The following is an 18,067-nucleotide window of genomic DNA, read 5'->3' as shown; positions in this document are numbered from 1 at the left end:
TCTCGCTCTCGATCCTACACCCCCTTCGGTTTCGCGCAGTCCGCCTCCCCGCAACAACGGCGCCCATGCCCGTGGCCGACGCGATTCTTACTCGGCCAGCCCGTCGCCACGCCGACAGCCGGTTCGTCGGGGGAGCAGCTTCACGCTCCCCTTCGCCCGCGCCACCACGTCGCGGATGCCCCGTGTCGCGGTCTGTCAGCCCCCTCCCGGGCCGGCGGCGGCGGCGAAACACGAGCAGCGCGAGCAGCGGCGGCGGCGCCCCGCGCAAGCGCCGGCACAGCACCGTCAGCCGGTCGCCGAGCCCCGACGGTGGGGCGCCTGTGGGCAAGCGGAGACGGTATAGCAGCGTGGTGAGCCAGGACGATGGTGGGGGCGGCGCGCCCGTGGGGGGTCTTAATAGTAAGCGGCAGCGACATAGCAGTGGGGGGCGGGGAAGTAGTCGCAGCCGGGCGAGTGTTAAACAGGAGGAACGATAAAGAAGATGAAGATGACGATGACGATGAGGTGGAATTGCAATAGAGAATGAAGGGCACTTTTTCTGTCAATGAGATTGTATAAGTAATTACGAGAGAAGAAGAATAATAATAAGGGGGCAGACTGAGCATTCCACGATTCCGGGGGAGTTTTAGCTTTTTGCGTATAGCGGTATGATATAATATCTTGGGAGAGATTGAGCATGTTATTCTGCAAATATATAGATAATGTCCTTAGCTGTCTATTATTATGTTCTTGACTTGTCGGTTTTTATTATTCTAGAGGTGAAATGACTCTCGGCAAGTAAGAGAGAGGAACTGACTCGAGCCCTCCTTTCTTAGGTATGTATCGCCCTGTACTATTCTTCTGTTGATACATCATATACCGACAAAGTTAACATGCAAGTATAAACCAGCTGTAAAGACAAAGCCAATCCAGCTATGACGGATTCACTGCGAAGAAGTCCTAATGGATCAGTTGTATTTGATCGAGTTGAAGCAAAAAGGTGCACACACTATGTAGACATTGGCCGTCTCTCCCTCTCTCTATTTGTCTGTCTCTAAAATGCCGTCAGCCTGAGGATAAATGGAACAACCCCCAGAGCGTCTCTTTTCTTTCTTCCCTTCTCTTCTTCTGCAAGAAAGCATTCTACGCTTCTTAGTGGTTCGCCGTTATGGGTTTGGCTGGTGCACCCTCTCTCACGAAAAAGCATAACAACAGGAACGCCGTGAACCCATACCCCAAAACCGGGCCGAAAATATATGCGCCTGTTCCCTTTTTTGTCCATTCCGAAACCCTTTGCCGTATTTGCGCATGGTCATGTTTTCCGCGACTCATTGTGTCCAAGTGAAATCCCAGCAAAAATACACGCAGGAGAAAGTCAAGTACAAGAACCCGTTCGCGCCTTTGTGCCCAGATGAATTTCCTTCGCCATGCTCCTCCTTGAAAAACTCCCTCAGGAGACATGAAGCTCGTAGTGAAGAGTCTCGTGGTTGACAAACCGTAAATATGTGTGACGTGATGAACATGGCGCAATGTCCAGGCAATATGTGAAGATGTGTAAATACCCATGTATAAAGAACAGACCGTATGAACCGAGAAGCCATTATGTGCCAGGGTATAGAACGAAGGCCGCTCGGTTTCTTGACGACGCAGCTGCAGTTTCAACTGTCCGGGCCGAAAACGAGAGACGCTGGTTATTATGGGATCAAATCCTCGGAAGACCAGACCAGATGTACTTGCATCCAGTCTGTGCGAAGGATTCCATGATATATTTGGCGATGTCGGGCAGCTTTCCTGAAGAGCCAAGGCGATGACTACCACGTACTCCCCATGCTCATGTAGTCCAGGATGTCTCGAGAAAAACCATGGACAGCAGGAGCTAATAGGATCCATTCTATCGCTCAGCTTCATCTACTTGGACGACTAGATGAGGCTGACCGTCAGCCGCTGTAATTTTGGCCCTGGAATGGTCATCTGCGACCTCTTCCTCCGCACTAGAATTGGTGCTGGGCGGGCTGCTGCTGTCAGGACTATTGTGCTCTGTTGTGAGACCCGGCGTTGGTGAAGCTGAGTTAACATCAAGTTGTAAGCCAGGCGTGGAAGGGTCGATTTCGTCAGGATTGTTAATCAAGCCCTCGACAGCAGTGACCTGGCGACTGGGAGCATTCTTCTTCGCCGACTCCACTTCAGGGGTCAAATGTGTAACAAAAGAGGCGCGGTCCTTGCCTTTCAGGGTCTTCAGCATTTTTTCTAATGAAGCATGTTAGTTAATAGCCTGCATCAGGTTCACCAAAGGATATACTCACGGATGACGTAGTTACCAAACTGGTCTCTCATCATTGCCTGCAAAGGGCTGGTGCCGTCGGAAGAAGGCGTCGTAAGTTTGATCCTAATGGCCTTGCGATCCTCGAGTGTGCCGTATTCAATACACTTCTCGACAACGTTTGATGCGAACTTGTGCTTAGATAGGCTGATCAGTTCGTCTACAACGAGACGAATGATCCTCGATCTATCTTCGGTGGATCCCTGAACGACGATGTGTTGAGCAACATAGTTGCCGAATTGGTCGGAGATGAGATGCGGGATACATGAGTGAACCTCATCCATGAGCTCTCTTCTCTCAGTCTCTGTGCCCTGCTCAAGCATGCGCTGGATCACCCGACATCCGTAGTTGTGGGCAGCCAGAGAATGGACATGACCGCGGAAAGCGTTCATCATGAATGGTATGCACATCCGGGGGACCATGGAAATAATCTTTTGCACCACGTGATTGCCATTCTGATCCTTGACGATCCGCATGATGTCGGGCTTGAGCTCCTCCACAATCTCTTCCTGCTGCTCAACCAGTACATGCTCCAATGCCTATCGTTTGTTAGTATCAACTCAGCATAGCGGCGACAGAACAGAACTGACCTTTTGAACAACGCGGCAAGCGTACATCTGTGTCGACAATTCGGCGACTTTGCCTTTCATCTTGCCGGCAATGATTTTCTTCTGCACCTGGTTGCCGTGCTCAAAGAACTTCTGTATGACATAATTGCCGAAGACATCTTTCATCAGCTGCAGAGCATTGGCTTCGATTTCCCGGAAAACTTGGTCCTTCTCGTCACTGTTCGCCGTCTGAAGCTTTTCCTGAATGAAACGTGACCCATGTTGATCTCCGCTGAATTCAACAATATGGTCGTAGATGTCCTAATACACACAATCAGCCTCGTGGTTACCAACAGTGGTGTTTCAAATTAGTCTTACCTTTAGATCATAGCGCTTACTCGACTTATTGTTGGCCCTGAACTCCTCAAGCGTTTGACTGCGAACACCTCTTCCCGGATCTGTATCTCTGCTGGACCGAGCTGGGGCGTTCATACCAGTCAAATAAGTATTCATCGGCATGCCGTACTGCGGCATCGACATTGGGTTTCTGTACCCCGCGTTCTGGCCGTATATGTCGTAGTGAGTAGGCTGAGGGCCATACTGTGAAGTGACATTTGAGCTGTAGTATTGGTTGCTAGGGTAGAACTGCGGGTTCTGAGACACATATTGCGAAGAACCTTGTGGACGATCAATATCCTGTCCGAGAACCGAATTGCGAGAAGAGCCAGGCCTACTCAGGTACGCATCCGATCGAGGATTCGGGCCGGGAGCAAAGCGAGGGCTATTGAAGCCGGTCCGATGCACGCTTGCAGGAGAGTTGCGGTCCACCGAGCCCCTCTTGGAACCGTAGTATGCCCCAGGAACCTGGTCGGCGAAACTATCTTGTGGGTAGCCAGTTCCAAAAGGGCGCCCGGAGTTCTCGTACTCTTGAGACCACTGTTGGGACCCGGGGTTCAAGGGCATGCCGGGATTGCCATAGCCGTGGGGGCCGGTCTCGTAAGAATCATCCAAAGACAACGTGTTCTTGAATAAAGTGGCCATATCTTGGTCGGCACCATTGCGGCCTCGCTGAGAAACGCCGTTCAACGGGTACGAAATTGATTGGTGCGTCATTGCTGGCCGGTTCGAGTTCAAAGCAGCATTATTGGCGATGGATGCATCAAAAGAATACTGCGGCATTGCCCCTGACGCTTGTTGGCCGAGATCCGATGATCGCGAGTTTAGAAGACCACCACTTTCGCGACCTAAGCGCGGGTTCGCAAAACCTTGATCCTGGGACCCACGATGGAACGAAGCAGTAGACTGGTCGAACGAGTATTTTGTCTGTGGTGGAAATTGCATATTGTCCAGGTCGCCCCCAAACATAGGGGAGTTGTTGAATGGGACCGACGAGGGATTGAGTCTTGTCTGCGACTTTGACAGGCCCGAAAGCGAGTTTCCGTTCTGACCAACAGCAGAACGGGAACCAAAGTATTGGGAATCCACCATATTGTCTCGCGTTATGCTTGGCGAGGTGTTCCCCGAAGCTGCATCTTGGCTGTTCCAGAAGCCACCGCGCGGTCCGCTGCTGGGCACCCGGGGTTCAGCCTCGGATAGGTGGTTAAGCTGGGCGGATCCCGAAGGTGCTGTTGGCGAGACTTCATCGGAGCCTACTACCTCATGTTTAGCCAAATTTCCAGTCACTATAAAATCTGCGGGCTTTATGTTTTTTTACCTCGAGACCCTGTTGCGTCCCTTTGTGTAGGAAACGCGCTTCCGAACTTGTTCGCCCATATACTATCAGAGCGCCACGTCGTGTCCGTGAAAGGCTTCCCAGAGCCTTGCGACATCTTATCTGTAGTTGGCGGTTTGGCGCCCACGCTGCCAAATGTATTGTATCGACTGGGGGCCTGGAATGACTGTTATGTGTGAGGCACTGATTAGAAAGGGCGCAAGTATCCCCAAGGCAACACACATGGGCAGGTACTTACAGCAGTCGCCATAATGTTCGATCCCTCCAAGCAAAAATGTCCACGCTGGTATGTACAGCTAAACTCCAAGGCTGGCCTGGATGTTGTCTACCACAAAGGACTCGGATGTTCGTATGGTGTTTCCCAATGTGTGCACAGCGAGCGCTGCCTTGGGTCAAGCGAATATATACAGAGCTATGCGACGGGCTTTGTGCAGGGTCTTTTCGGTCTGCAGAAGGCAGTGGTAAACGTTAGCATGTGTCAGCCCAAGGCAAACAGGAGACCATCTTGGGAGTCTTGGCCAGGCTGGCAAGCAGGCTTGATGAACATAGGGCAAGAAAACAGGCGGTTTCATTGTCTTGAGTAGGCGCACTAAGCCCCAAGACTTGCTTTGGCTTGAAAACAATTGGCAAGCGACTGCGGGCGACCTAGCCTGAAGGAGGAAATAACGTACCAAGCTTCAACACTGTTGTATACCCAGGGTGCTAGCTCAGAAGAAGCTACACTACAAGAACGCAGCGAATGAAATGATACTTTTATGGGAGCCTGATGTCTTGGGCTTGTCGGCCGTTCTTTTCTCTCGGGAATGGGCAATCGGTGCCAGATGCCAAAATTAATGTCTGTTCGCTGCGGTTCGGTGGGATGCGATGCGATGCGTTCGGTGCAGACAATGCCTTCGTAGTCGGGCGTCAGTGAGCAGCGGTGTAGAGCGACGTGCCGTGCAACGAGTTGTGGTATTCTAGGGAGCGATGCTGCTGCGCGTTCTACTGGCTGCCGGATGCAAAGTCGGGTATCGGCTAGAAGAATTGTGATTGGCATGCAGTCGAGTCGGGCGGAACAGCAGCAGCGACAAAGGCAAAAGCAGGCTTGGGTAGAGAGAGCAGGCAAGGTTGTGTAGACTCGCGAAAAGAGAGCGGAGGAGCAAAGAGGAAGAGGATAGATACATACAAGAACAACAAGGACTAACAGTGCCAGTGTGTAAAACGAAGGATGGCCAAAAGAATATGTACGAGTGCCGGGCGAATGACGAAAGACGGATAAGGCAGAGGGATGCAAGAAGGGAAGCGGGCAGGATGACGAAGGGTATGTAACAGACGACGTTTGCGGGTCGAACTGCTCAGCTCACTAGAACTTCTGGCAGGTTCATGTGTGTGTGGAGGGAGACGGTGCAAGTGTAGCGCAATGCATCAAATGTAATCGACGCATGTGTAGTAGAGACTGACTGGAGCCAGAGCGAGGGAGAGCGTCGTCCAAAAAAAAGTAAAGTATACCTGGGGTACCTACCTTAATTTTTTGACTTTCCAGTGTTATTTTCAACCCCTTCCTCTTTCCGGCCAGTTGGTTCGGGCCTGCCTAGAGTGGTTCTGGCTCTCAGCGACCCCCAAATGATCAGTGGTAGCCGATCCAGTCCACGACGCACGACACGAACGGGCTGCGCAAGCTGTAGCATGCAATGTACATATGTCAGTAGGGGGGTCCAGAAGGTAGTTTGCTCTGGGCGGGTAGTTTTTTGAGACCGGGTGGGAGAGACCCGAACTGGGGGGCGGAAAGGGCCTGACTAGAAAAGAGGAGCACGAGACTGACCTGCTTAGCTTGTACGGAGGATTGTACGGAGTACAACCAGTACAACCAGCAGAACTGCCTCCTATTTGTGTATCTTTTGCACGCGCGATATTACTCTTGCTGCAAGCACTCTCTCTCTCGGGCGTTGGCTCGCTTGGTGTTGGTGCCGTCGCCTTTTTGCCGTGATTGGGTTGGATTGGACTGGGTGTGCGGACTAACAACAGAGTTGGATTGACGGCTTAGGTTAGGTCCCAGGGATAGGCGATAGCCTTGTGGAGCGCTTGGGGTAGTAAGATGTATCGTGAATTAGGTTCAGTAGACAAGCAAGACAACCGCATCCACCCAGGATACTGTGTCTTTTCTCCTGCGTCGAAACTCCGAGCTCGACAGTCTGTTCCTGCAGTCGAATGGCGTGTGAATGAGGTGAAGAGCAGCAAGGAGCCGCCTGTCAGCTGAAGTTGTGCGTCTAAGGCTCAACCTAAATCTGAGATGGTAGTAAGTCGAGAACAGACGCCGAGTTCTGATGCCAGACTTTTTTAGTAGCAAGCCTAAATTCTCCGCCCCGCTACGAGTATGAGCTGTTAATAGATGGGATTATGCTGCAGTGAACGAGGGAGAGTTCTTGGGGCTCTGGGCTCTGGACTCTTTCTAACCAGCAAATCGGCCGGAACCCGGATTTGGGGTGTTTGGGGGTACCTAAGAAAGGTAGTCTAAGTGGCCCAAACAAGGGGACCTGATATGTGGATCGTTTGAGACAGCAATTAGATCGATACGTCTGTTCTCCTGGGACGATGCTGACGCATACAATTGTAGAACAGACGATTGATCTTTCTCGTCTTGGCAACAAGGGATTCCCTCGCTCAAATCAAACAGGCCTGGCCAAGGTGATCGAGAAGCCCACAAGAAATGGTTCTTGAGAACTGCAGTTCGTCTCTATGTTGAGTAGGGGAAGAAGAGGGATACCCGGGGCAGTGGGGATCGCGGCAAGGGCAGGGCAGGGCGAACGAGTTAGTGGTTGCGTGAGTGTCCCGTCGAGTAGCGTACCAAATTCCGTGGCTGCGCGTGGTGTATCTCTTGGTACATGTAAGAGCTTAACCTAGTTGCAGCCCCAAGTTTCTCCAGGTGCTGGGGGTCAGGGGTCCTCCTAAGACTGGAGTTCCAATCGTCGCAGTGAACTGACTGAGAGCACGAGACTGGAGAGGTGCTTGTGAAGCAAGATCCCGTCTGTGCGTTTCTCGGACTCGACGATTAGTGCTGCTCTCTCCAGACTTGTGGCTACTTGTGGCGTTCGGTCCCTACGAGTCGGTGACTCGGTGATGCTCGAAAAGAAGGAGTAGTCCCGTTTTTCTTCTGCTGCTTGGCAAGCTAAACCAGACGGTTATTCAATATATCTTCCGTGCCGTCGTCTATGCCGGTTTGCTATGTTCTGTTCGCGGTCACTACTTGCGTTAGACAAGCAACAAGAGATATATATGTATGGCTTTGGATGTGGGTTGCTGGTAAGACGGTTGGATGACACGGAAGCTTGCAAAACACCCTGATGCATATGGCCCGGCTCGCTCGCTCGCTTGCCGCTCTTCGTTCAGGATTTCGTAGGAAGCGAGGTATACGCCCAGAGTTGGTCCCTTGGTAACAACAACTCCCAGCAGGGACGGACTGTATGGTTGCAGAGGGCAAGGCAAGGCTGGTTAAATGCGGGTTGTGAGGCAAAGTTGGGAGGGTGGGCAGTGTTGCCTGATCGATCAGCGCTTCACCGCGCTGTTTATATTTGGATTGCAGATGCAGGACCAACGGGATGGGCAGTGCATGCCACTCACCAGAATCGTCTGTTTCACAGATAGAGATCGTATAGGAAACTGCCGTTTCCCCTATCCCTTTGAAGACACCAACTGACTATGGGATCTTGCCGACTCTTCCAACTGTTTCTTATAAATGATTCTTGTTGGGTTTGCGATCGCCGTATATCGTCCGCTAGGTTAGGGGTGTGTGGGGTCTGGGGGTCTGAAGCTGTAGTTTTGGTGGGGCTGTGCGCGGCTGCCAGCGAGATCCGTCCGATTGGATATTAGATAGTCCAGTTGCTGTGCTATAGGGCTATGGTAGAATATGAACGAATTTCGGTATAGTCACAGGAATCCAGAAATTAAGAATGAGATGAGGCTGTACAAGCTGCAATGGTTACGGCGAAGAGTAAATGGCGGGCAAAGTTGAATATATTCTCGCGAAAGGACGATTTGGCATCTCCCTTCTAGCAAAGGGCAAAGCAATATCGTACCCACATTAGAAAGAAGGAAATCCGGATGGGGGAGGGAGAAGGCGAAGGCTTGATACTAGTAGTTTGACATGTTCGATGCTCACAGCACTAGCCTAGGCTGTTGCAGTTCGATTGTGGTGGTACAGGGGAGATGGCGGCATCACAGAGCAGATCACTGTGTAAGCCCCCCTTGAATGTCTCTCACTCCGGGCCTGTTTGCCTGGGAAGACTTCTCCTGTGTGCAGCACATATCTGGAGACAGCATGGCCCAGGCGATAGGTGAGCGAGTATTCGCTGGCCACTCGGGAGCATGGGATACTGCACCGACGTTCGCTTCCCGCCTGCTGTCTTGAAGCCTGGCCCCGTCAAAACTCGCGCTTGACGGTTTGCTGCCGTAAAGGTCCACGGGGGTTTGTCAAACACCCCAAACCACCAGCCTCGAATGCATATCATACATACATGCCTAGCATCGCGGATCACGCCGGGTAACAAACAAGGGATGAGTAGAATTGGAATGCTCTAGGGCGCCAAGTACTACACATGGAATGCGAGTCAATGTCTGCCTTCCACTAGCTGGTGCTCGTCTCTGAAACACGACACACAGGTTATCATTCCCCTTGCTGGAAATCCTGATCTGTCCTCCCATATTCGTATGCCGGTAACACCGCCATGAACTGTTTGGATTCTTCTTGGATTGTGCACAAGGTTGGGTGAGCATGGAGTCCAGAGAGAATGCGTATGGCGCATACCTGCTTGCCTACGTCCGTTACACAGCATCATATTCGCTTCTTCGTACGAGAGAACATGGCCACGCAACAAAACGCACGCGGGCGAGTTGGTTGGGCCTATTTGTCTCGATTCGATGAAATTAGTCGATATCCTTCTCTCGTTGGCACTCCGTGGTAGTCCGGAGTGGCTTTTTAAGGCTCACAAATAGCTTCAAATCGAAGCCATTATTGATTGACACCACCCCGCAAACTCTCCCTACCCCTGCAAGTTGTCGCCATTCGACTTGCAGGGGTCTTATTAGCCTGCATTCCCTTCGTCTCCGTTACTTACATGAATTTTCATACTTACAAATGGAATGCTTGCTTCATTCTTGTATTATCATAATCGAATAGTTTTGTTCGAATGTTATAGGAGTGGTGGCAGCATATCGAAACGTATGTATAGGTAGCATTTGGTGCTAGATCTGATTATAATGGATGGAGTCTCTTCAAAGGCACTTCCGCTTTTTTGGTGGTCTTGCTATGTCCGCAGTATATCGAGAGGGATTCATTTCTCAATCGTTGATATCCTTCTTGACCGGGCAGCACGAACTCAAGCTACTCCCTAATGGCTGACGTCTCGGCTACCCGCATTGGGGACGACCATGCGCAAGCAGATAGCTTGACGTGGAATGCAGAGGCGACACCGATAGATCGCAGTTGTGGAAAACAAAATGGTGCCTATAGCGCCCCTCTGAATAGTAATGAAGACACATCTTCCGATAGTTGAACACATTCATTTAGATTATCTTCCTTCATCTTGAGCCAGTGGTTAATAGAGTAGGTTCGGGAGATATATAGATATATGAATAGACCCGTAGCGACCAAACAGTGACATCAGATCCAGATATGGTTCATGTTAGGAGACCAGGTCGGACCAAATGCCGGGATTGCGGATTGCACCTTATCAGCAAAATTGGGCCTCGTCTTCTGGACATATCCCACGCCTCCAGAGCCCGGCAGTGTCTCTGTGCACGACGGCGATGGTGTGCATGTGAACAGTTGTTCTTAAGAGGATACGCAGCGCAAAACAGATGTTTGCCATATATGTCCCTGGTGACTCGGATATACCTATCTTAGTAACTTTACATGTAAATAATAACATCTGTGTTATCATGTCGCTATGGTCGCGTGAATTTAAGTGCCCGTGTAAGCTCCGATCGTAGAGCTACCAGAGGTTGGATATCGGCTCAGACATATAAGTGAAAGCAGTACTCCGTAGTCGATCGACTGTTGCTATTTACATCTGTCGTTGGATCATCCCGCGCACAGCTGGTTGATGATGTAAAGGCTCGCGAACGGTATGTCCGAGGCCAACCGCACGCGCTGATGTTGAAGAGTTGGTGTGAAGCAGGTGCCTTTGGGCATTTTTAGTTGGTTCTGTTCCGTTGGAGCCGCCGCGCCGCACGGCACGCTCTCTGCCTCTCTCTTACACGCATACATGAGAGGGGAACGCGGGTCAAACCTTCCAGTACCTCTCTCTCTCTCTCTCTCTCTCTCTCTGCATAGATGCCCTCTGTATTATGTCGAATGAATTGCCGCTGCTATCTCCAGAACGAATGGACACACGGACTTTAGGTTCCTGCAAAGCCGGGAGCAAAATGGACGGGAGAGACTGGAGCGTCCCCTGAGGCGTTACCGATTTGGTGATACACACGCCGTGGGCCCCCACTGTTCTGCAGGGCATCAAATAAGATTATTGGCCGGAGAGGAGATTAGCACCCCCCCAACCTGGGCATGCTAGCAGCGTTTCGACCATCGCATGGCCGAATCAGAGGCCGGTGCCTGTTCTTGGTTCCTGGCTGGCTGCTGACTTGAACGGGGCTTGGACTGGTCTGGCTAGAGGAGCCCGTCCAAGGCACGCCAGCCACACCAGGGCACGAGGCACCCCCGGTGGGATAGAAGGTAACGAGGTGTGATAGCGAAGATGGGGCATCCAATTTGAGTTGCAAGCCTAGCAGTTCTTGGGCCAATCGAGTCCAGCATCCTTCCCCCTGCAGGCCTGCACGAAGAGAAGCGACGGAGACGAAAGAGGAGCGCAGCAGCCGATCTCGACCATCCCATTATGAGGTGCTCTCCGCCCCATTTCGTCCTACCCTTTCCTTCCTTTTTCTTTCTTCCACCACGGTCATTTAATCGTCGCTGCCGTCGTCGTTGGTCTTTTGCACAAACCGCCCCCTCAAAATAACGTCTAATCTGTTGGGTAGCCGTCGCTCTTTCAGCTCGCCCCCAGTCATTCGTTGCTCAGGAACAGCCTTCATTCTTTGAGGTTGTCTCCGTCCTTTCTTTTTAAAAAGCCATCGACAGGACTCGCTCTTTCCCGTTATTCTTGTAAGTCAATGCCGGACTTATACATGATTCAATTGATCGCCCTTGCGTGTGTGTCTCGAAACCATGGCTCCCCTCCCTTCAGTATCCGGTTTCCGGTGTCTGAGTCTCTTCTCTATATGACCTTGGTTGCTTTTGAATTACTATTCTCCTTGAATGGTTACTGACATTGGCCCAATCGAATAGCCCCCATTCGCTCATTCGGTCTACGACGACTCTACCTTCCGCAGGACTTTGAAACATTGTTTACCTTTTATCGTGAACCTATCGAAGATCCAGCCCCATCGCACATCACTATGGCCCCCATCAGCAACTTCTTGGCGCAGGCACTGCTGCCCTGACCCGCCGTGATTCCGAATTCGCCGAGGGCCAGACCATGGACCTCTTGATTACCCTTCTCGGCGTCGCTTTCTGCGCCCTGCTTCTTACTGCCCTTCTTTTGTTGCTGAGGCGGATGAAGCGCCAACAACAGGCGGGACTCCAGCAGGAAGCCGACGACGGTCTCCCCCAGTACAGCGACCTCAAAATCGACGGCCAGAACAGCCGCCGCCTCACAATCCAGACGCCGAACGGCCGCTCGAGCATTTTCGTCGTTGACCACCGCCCCATGTTGGCCGACCCCAATGCCCCTCCTCACTCTCCTACCAATGTGCCTCAGATCCACATCACCTTCCCCGACGAGCAGGACGAGCAGGGCCGCAACAAGTCGGGCCGCGTCATGGTTGTGCGAGTCGGCGAGACCACGGTCGGTATGGAACCCATCCGGGATGAGCAGCTCCCCGCCTACGAGAAGGAGAGCAAACACGGCTTCTACTCCATCGACATGGACCAGATCGGTGGCCTGAAGGAGAAGGACCGCTCGCAATTCCAGTAAACCGGAGAGCGCGGTGTTGTTTGCTTCTAGCCCTCACCACAACCACCAAACCACGTCCGTTTCCTCTCGAGTATAGGTTGAGCCTTCCGGAGGAAAGAAGGAAGGCGGCTTATGCTTGACACCTCTTAACATTCTGGAGGGGGAGGGGGGTTTCTTGGATGACAACCAATACATGCATGAATTACGGAGTCTTCATTGGCAGCGATACTTTTGACCTGAATTATCATTTCTTCCTCGCTTGGTCAAAGAGGGGTGACCGACCAAGCGACGACACAACACACTACAAGTCGCGGCGTTTATGGGTTATACGGCACAGGATAACTTTCTGGATATATATTCTCGAGCAACTTCGCCCAACACATGCGCGCCGAGCAGGCTTCTCTGTTCGGCACCACACTCAAGCGACGCTTGCTGAACACGCCGTCCGTATGACGGACGGTGGCAGGCAGAAAGGGCAGAAGCATTACCAGGACATATAGTACCTCACGTACATTCGTACATTCAATATTGTATAATTAATACACTTACCAAGTCCAAAAAAGCCAAACGGTCCAAGCCAGGGCTAGAAGTAAAAAACACAATCAAAAACATTTCTTTATCTTCCACTCCTCAACATGCACACTGTGATAAAAGACCAGCGCCGTTGAAATGCGCAAGCCTCAAACCTCCTGTCTCCGATATTAAGCAATAATACAGCTTTGGTATAGGCCAGTGTCGGTATATATCGCCCTGAGAAACAGCATTGATGGAAGTTTCTTGGATCGCGAAGTGGAGGCTCTTTTCATTCGTTCAATGCGAGGGCCACTCGGCCAGGATTCCCCTGCGAAACTGTGGCTCCCAGAGTTCATGAGCAGTACGCGGCTCAATTAAGATCAGATGGATCATGGAGAGATGGTTCGGGTCCACTGCGGCTGGTGCTTATCAAGTACGAGCCTCCATCGACAAGAATTTTGCTGCGCCAGTGCTGACGGCGGCCAGTAGTCCGTCTCCAACATTATTCGACAGGTAAAGCAGCACAAGAAATTGACGTTGCATCTCGTATTTGCATACACGTTCGGTTTCTTGGATCTGGGTGCATTATGATATTCATGGCCAAGGCAAGACGCCGATGCTCGTTGCATTCTTAAGAAAGCAAACATTTTGACTTATTAACTCGAAGTCAACATAACGTGTTTTATCTATCCCTTCTTTGGGCTTGTTGATTAGTAGTCGGGAGTACACAAAAGACGAGATGAACAGCCAGCCTCGAGGCTTGAGCTCAAACCACCCGGACCACCACATGGCCGAAAGGGACGGCCTCGTGGCGATCGATCGGAGTCTAAACGCGCAAGCCTCACTCCCATCTGGGAACCTTATCCGTACTCAACTTCGATTGGCATGGGGCTTTCCCTGTCTAGATACACTTTTTGCATTTCTTCAGATGATAGTTGATGGGGGGGTGATCTCTCGTGCATATCTCTACTGCAAGTACATGTATTGCGGTGGATTTAGGAACATGGATAATTAACATTATGCATAAGTACTCTACATTGCACAGGATCTAGATATACCCGCTTTCCTTCACGATCCACAAGGTTCGTGTAGAAGGTATATGCATTGCATTATCTTGCTGTGCAGATTTCTGAGGCAGGCTAAACTCAGAACCGATCTCATTTTATATAAGCGATTTGGGTAGATCGAGGGAATATATGGTATAGTATAGCCTTAGTGGAGTAGGTACAGTAAAGTGGAAATCCGAAACAATAACCACTTTATATATTATTATTATACAGTATACACCCTCTTTCTCTGATAATGATGAGCCTCCATGCCGACTTCTCCCGTAGATCCCAAGGAGAGCACCGCTCCCCTCTAGGGTTTGCGGCTGCAGTTGCTGTGAATCTTGGCCTAGCGTCGATGCTGCATTCTCTTGCGTAGGGAGTACAGGAACGCCCATCCTTGAACATGGCCTTGGCGTTGCCATAGCGGGAGTCGTCCAGCATCTTATCATTCGGTTCGAACGTCGTCTATACCCAGTGCTTCTTTCGGGCTCTAGCATGTGCGATCTCCAACATAAAGTCTGCTCTCGCAGTAACGTATCACATCGGCGTCACTACATGAGCCCTCACCTCGACCTACACCGTGGATAATAGACCTTCCATACAAACTCATCAGCTCATTGGTGCATTTGATATCGAACACGAGACATTCTTCTGCAGTGGCGCTTCGAATCGTGAGATAGTTGCGTGGGGCCATGGCCTGCAGCTGCTATAGATATCCAGTCTCAGCTCCTCAGCCCATCGACTGTGAGTTTTGCGGCCACATGCCGCGCCAATCCTCATCCTGGATGACGTAAGGCATCGTATAACTGTCTGAGGAGCCATTCCCACCGGCGACAGTAGGGGCCATCAAGGGGAACTGGGTGTTGAGCCCGAGGGCAGGATAGTTGCCCATGGCGATGCCATCCATGTTGGAGATGAGCGGCTCCTCGGTCTTCATCCAGTTGGAGACGTCTACCCTGATGAGGTGAGATGGGATGTTTTCGTTGGGTTGCCGCTGCTGCTGTTGATGATGCGATGAGGGAGAAGCATTGCTCGTTTCCTGCAGAGATCGTGTCTCGTCACTGCCTGGAGGTGAAAGAGGCGGGACTGGGGGCTCATCCAGTGCCTTTTTGAGACAATACGGCATGACGGACTGCTCACTGCCAGTACCGTCGTTATGGCTCATACTTCGATAGGGCCTGGATTGGAGAATGCTTCGTGCGTCATGCTCAACTCCGTTTTGCGTGGAGTCGGAGTCGTATTGCTTTGGAAAAATGTCCTCGGGCCTGGTACTGGGAACCCATGACTTCAGCTGGCTATCGCTTTCTTTCACTGTGCCACTTTCAAGGTAAATCTTCTCTTTGGCTAGGATGCGCCGTTGCTGTAGAGTCTGTTAGTCACGGAAGCAGCAATACTACAGCGGAGGCTATAAGAGCTTACGTATGCTTCGACCCTTGGCAAGAAGGGTTTCAAAGTCTCTAATATGCTGACGAGCGACGAGACAAGGAAAGACAGAAGGTCGTCATCAATGGGCTTCGCGAGACAAAGCGGCGCCGTGCTGCCTTCCTTCAGTGCTCTCCTCCATATCTCGTACTTCCGAGCAATCAATAAGACCGTTGCACAGTCGACCTATAACACAGTGTTAGCAAGAGAACAGACGTCAAAGTCCCCAATACCAGGTTAAGACACAATGCTCGGACCCATTACCAATGGGCTGGGAAATTAGGGGACGTTGAGACCACTTACAGCACAGGCCCCGATCATCCAATCTGCGGTGACCAGGTTTTTGCTGACTCCCGAGTTTTGTCGAATCAGATGCATCTGGAAGGTCCAGAACTGCGCTTGGTGGATAGCATAGGCCGTGGCTTGCCGTTGAGCTATGTCCAGCCAGTCCCACGGTATGTCCTCCGGGTACCTTGGCGGCGTCGAGTCTGCCAGCTTCGGGAGGGAGAAGCGGTACAGGTCCACGTACGTCTGTGCCACCCACAGGTGCAGCGTGAGGAAGCTCGTCCGGTCGGGTCGGCTCAGGTGGTCCTGCATGCTCTGGGGGCTCAATCGTATGCGGTCGGGGAGAGAGTCCTTGAACCTGACCATGAGGACTTGAAGGTGGTTTACTGTGGCCATGAAATGCTCAGAGGTGGGAGAAGGGGCCTGAGGGTTCTGGAGGTCTTCGGACAGGCGCTTCATGGAGCTGTAAAATCAGGTTAACAGTAGTTCTTTTCAACGACAGAAGGAGCAGCCATTGTTGTGGAAAGGGGACAGCAACTGCCGAGGAGGATTTGATATTAATACATACCCGAGGATCTGAATGCGAAGATTCAATAACCTAATGTGGGCGGCATTCAGACTGAAATCGCCATGATTCGGTTGAAGGGGTACTTCATGCAGTGTGGCCTCTGTTGACGGAAGCCCTTGCCTGAAGACGTCGTCGTTGCAGGGTAGTTTGAGCTGCATAGCGCTGGAAGGGAGCAGCACATGCTCTTCGAAGCCGCCGGATAGGTACTGGTCGATGATCCATATCTGCCAGACGGCTCGCCTTAGCGACTCTTGTCGAGCAAAACCCCCTTCTTCCAGTCTGTATTCGGGCTCGTGGATGAGGCCTAAGCAACGGGCTAGCCGGGCAGCCGTGGATGTCCACATCCAGACTTTGCTCAGGGGTCCCGACATCCAGTTGTAGGTCGTGACGAAGGCCTGGAGTACTAACAGAGCCGGGTCCATATGGCCGAATTTCCGCATCACATACTGCTCCACCTGCTCGTTGCATTGGGCTGCGAGTAGGCGCCCTTGCGATATACTTGTCACCATGGTGGATGTGATTGATACCACAGCTTCTGCTAAATAGGGAGGCAACCTGTTCTCCTCAATCAAGCGGTATGTTGTCGCCGGGTGAAGTATCCCTTGGCAGGGCACATACCAGAACGCCTCGAAATACACGTCCATATGCTGCAGTATTATGTCCCGTTTGAGCAGAGTTGTCCTTCCTCCAGTTAGCTACGTCACCGGGCAAGCAGAGAAAGGGAGTGCATACTGAGAATCCGGGCTTGGGTCATAGGCGACCTCCATGTTGACTGGGCTTTGACGCTCGGGACTTTGCTGCTCCTTCACAGAAACAGGCGTTGACGACATTTCAGGTTCAGTCTGCTCGGGTGGCGCGGCCACATTGGCAAATCGCCTCTTGGACGGCGCATATTCGCAAGTCAAAGAAGATGAGCGACACCTTGAGCATGCTGGCAGGTCGCCAGAGCACTTTGCTTTGTGACGATGGCAATTCGCGCAAGCTTGTTGACGTTAGTTCGATCAGTCGTATATAAGGCGATGAAGATTCTGGGTAGCTAATGTGCTTACCTCGTTGAGCTCGCTTGCGGATTGTTCCGGCTTCTGTGACGGTGCCCGTGGGCGTAATCCTGGCTAATTTTGCCGCTTCGTAGTATCAGTACTTCCAACCGATCGAATACCAGAAGTAACAAGTCTCACCTTGCGCTCGACTTCCGCTGGTGGACTGGGCGAATCCGCAGGCAAGTTTGAGGCGGAAGCAGTTGTCGCATGGTTCATCGCCTGTTCTGCCGCCACATTTGACCTATCACCAACGCACTGGTCAGTAGGAATTATCCGATGTTAGTTGCGGGCAGCTACGTACCTTGCGCAGTCGACAAATGTCACAACTAGAATAGTCGCGAGTCAGTCTACTTCTGGCAATTGAATTCCAACTTACAACAGGCGCGAACTCTTACCATTCGTTGGGATTGTTTCGCCGTCTTTTGCCGAGGGCGACGGGCGAGAGCTGAGAAGTGGACGTTTCCGAGGCGGGCGCGGAGGCGTCTAGGTTTTCCGAAGCATGTCGGCCGTCGCTGCTGTGCTTCATCGTGAAACTCTAAGTCTATAGAAAAGAAACCAATAACCTGTATATACTGGAAAAGCGACACTAGACGGCAATGCTAGCAAGCTGTTGGAAGCATGATTCGTTCTAG

The 18,067-nt window shown here is 51.6% G+C and overlaps 4 protein-coding genes across 4 annotated transcripts; 2 read left to right on the top strand and 2 right to left on the bottom strand.

The window, feature by feature from the left end:
* Positions 1–65: 65 nt before the first annotated feature.
* Positions 66–476, top strand: PG994_010172 (uncharacterized protein; the record flags this gene model as incomplete). The annotated part of the gene is made up of 1 exon (XM_066861581.1): positions 66–476. The coding sequence occupies one exon, from the start codon at positions 66–68 to the stop codon at positions 474–476; it is 411 nt and encodes a 136-aa protein (XP_066710691.1).
* A 1,394-nt stretch (positions 477–1,870) lies between these two features.
* On the bottom strand, positions 1,871–4,829 carry PG994_010171 (uncharacterized protein; the record flags this gene model as incomplete). The annotated part of the gene is made up of 6 exons (XM_066861580.1): positions 1,871–2,226; positions 2,283–2,838; positions 2,890–3,168; positions 3,226–4,496; positions 4,562–4,745; positions 4,818–4,829. 6 exons carry the CDS (start codon positions 4,827–4,829, stop codon positions 1,871–1,873), a joined length of 2,658 nt encoding a protein of 885 aa, XP_066710690.1.
* A 7,252-nt stretch (positions 4,830–12,081) lies between these two features.
* Positions 12,082–12,579, top strand: PG994_010170 (uncharacterized protein; the record flags this gene model as incomplete). The annotated part of the gene is made up of 1 exon (XM_066861579.1): positions 12,082–12,579. One exon carries the CDS (start codon positions 12,082–12,084, stop codon positions 12,577–12,579), a length of 498 nt encoding a protein of 165 aa, XP_066710689.1.
* A 2,271-nt stretch (positions 12,580–14,850) lies between these two features.
* PG994_010169 (zinc finger transcription factor 1) lies at positions 14,851–17,961 on the bottom strand (the record flags this gene model as incomplete). Its single annotated transcript, XM_066861578.1, has 9 exons — positions 14,851–15,480; positions 15,540–15,728; positions 15,846–16,290; positions 16,396–17,076; positions 17,128–17,350; positions 17,445–17,519; positions 17,574–17,676; positions 17,737–17,761; positions 17,831–17,961. The coding sequence occupies 9 exons, from the start codon at positions 17,959–17,961 to the stop codon at positions 14,851–14,853; spliced, it is 2,502 nt and encodes an 833-aa protein (XP_066710688.1).
* Positions 17,962–18,067: the final 106 nt, after the last annotated feature.

Source organism: Apiospora phragmitis, assembly GCF_038363925.1.
Source record: "Apiospora phragmitis strain CBS 135458 chromosome Unknown utg000010l:1.0-9815664.0:1.0-9183399.0, whole genome shotgun sequence".
NCBI classification, from domain to species: domain Eukaryota; kingdom Fungi; phylum Ascomycota; class Sordariomycetes; order Amphisphaeriales; family Apiosporaceae; genus Apiospora; species Apiospora phragmitis.
Note: the sequence above shows the minus strand (reverse complement) of the source record. Positions and strands in the feature narration are given on the sequence as shown.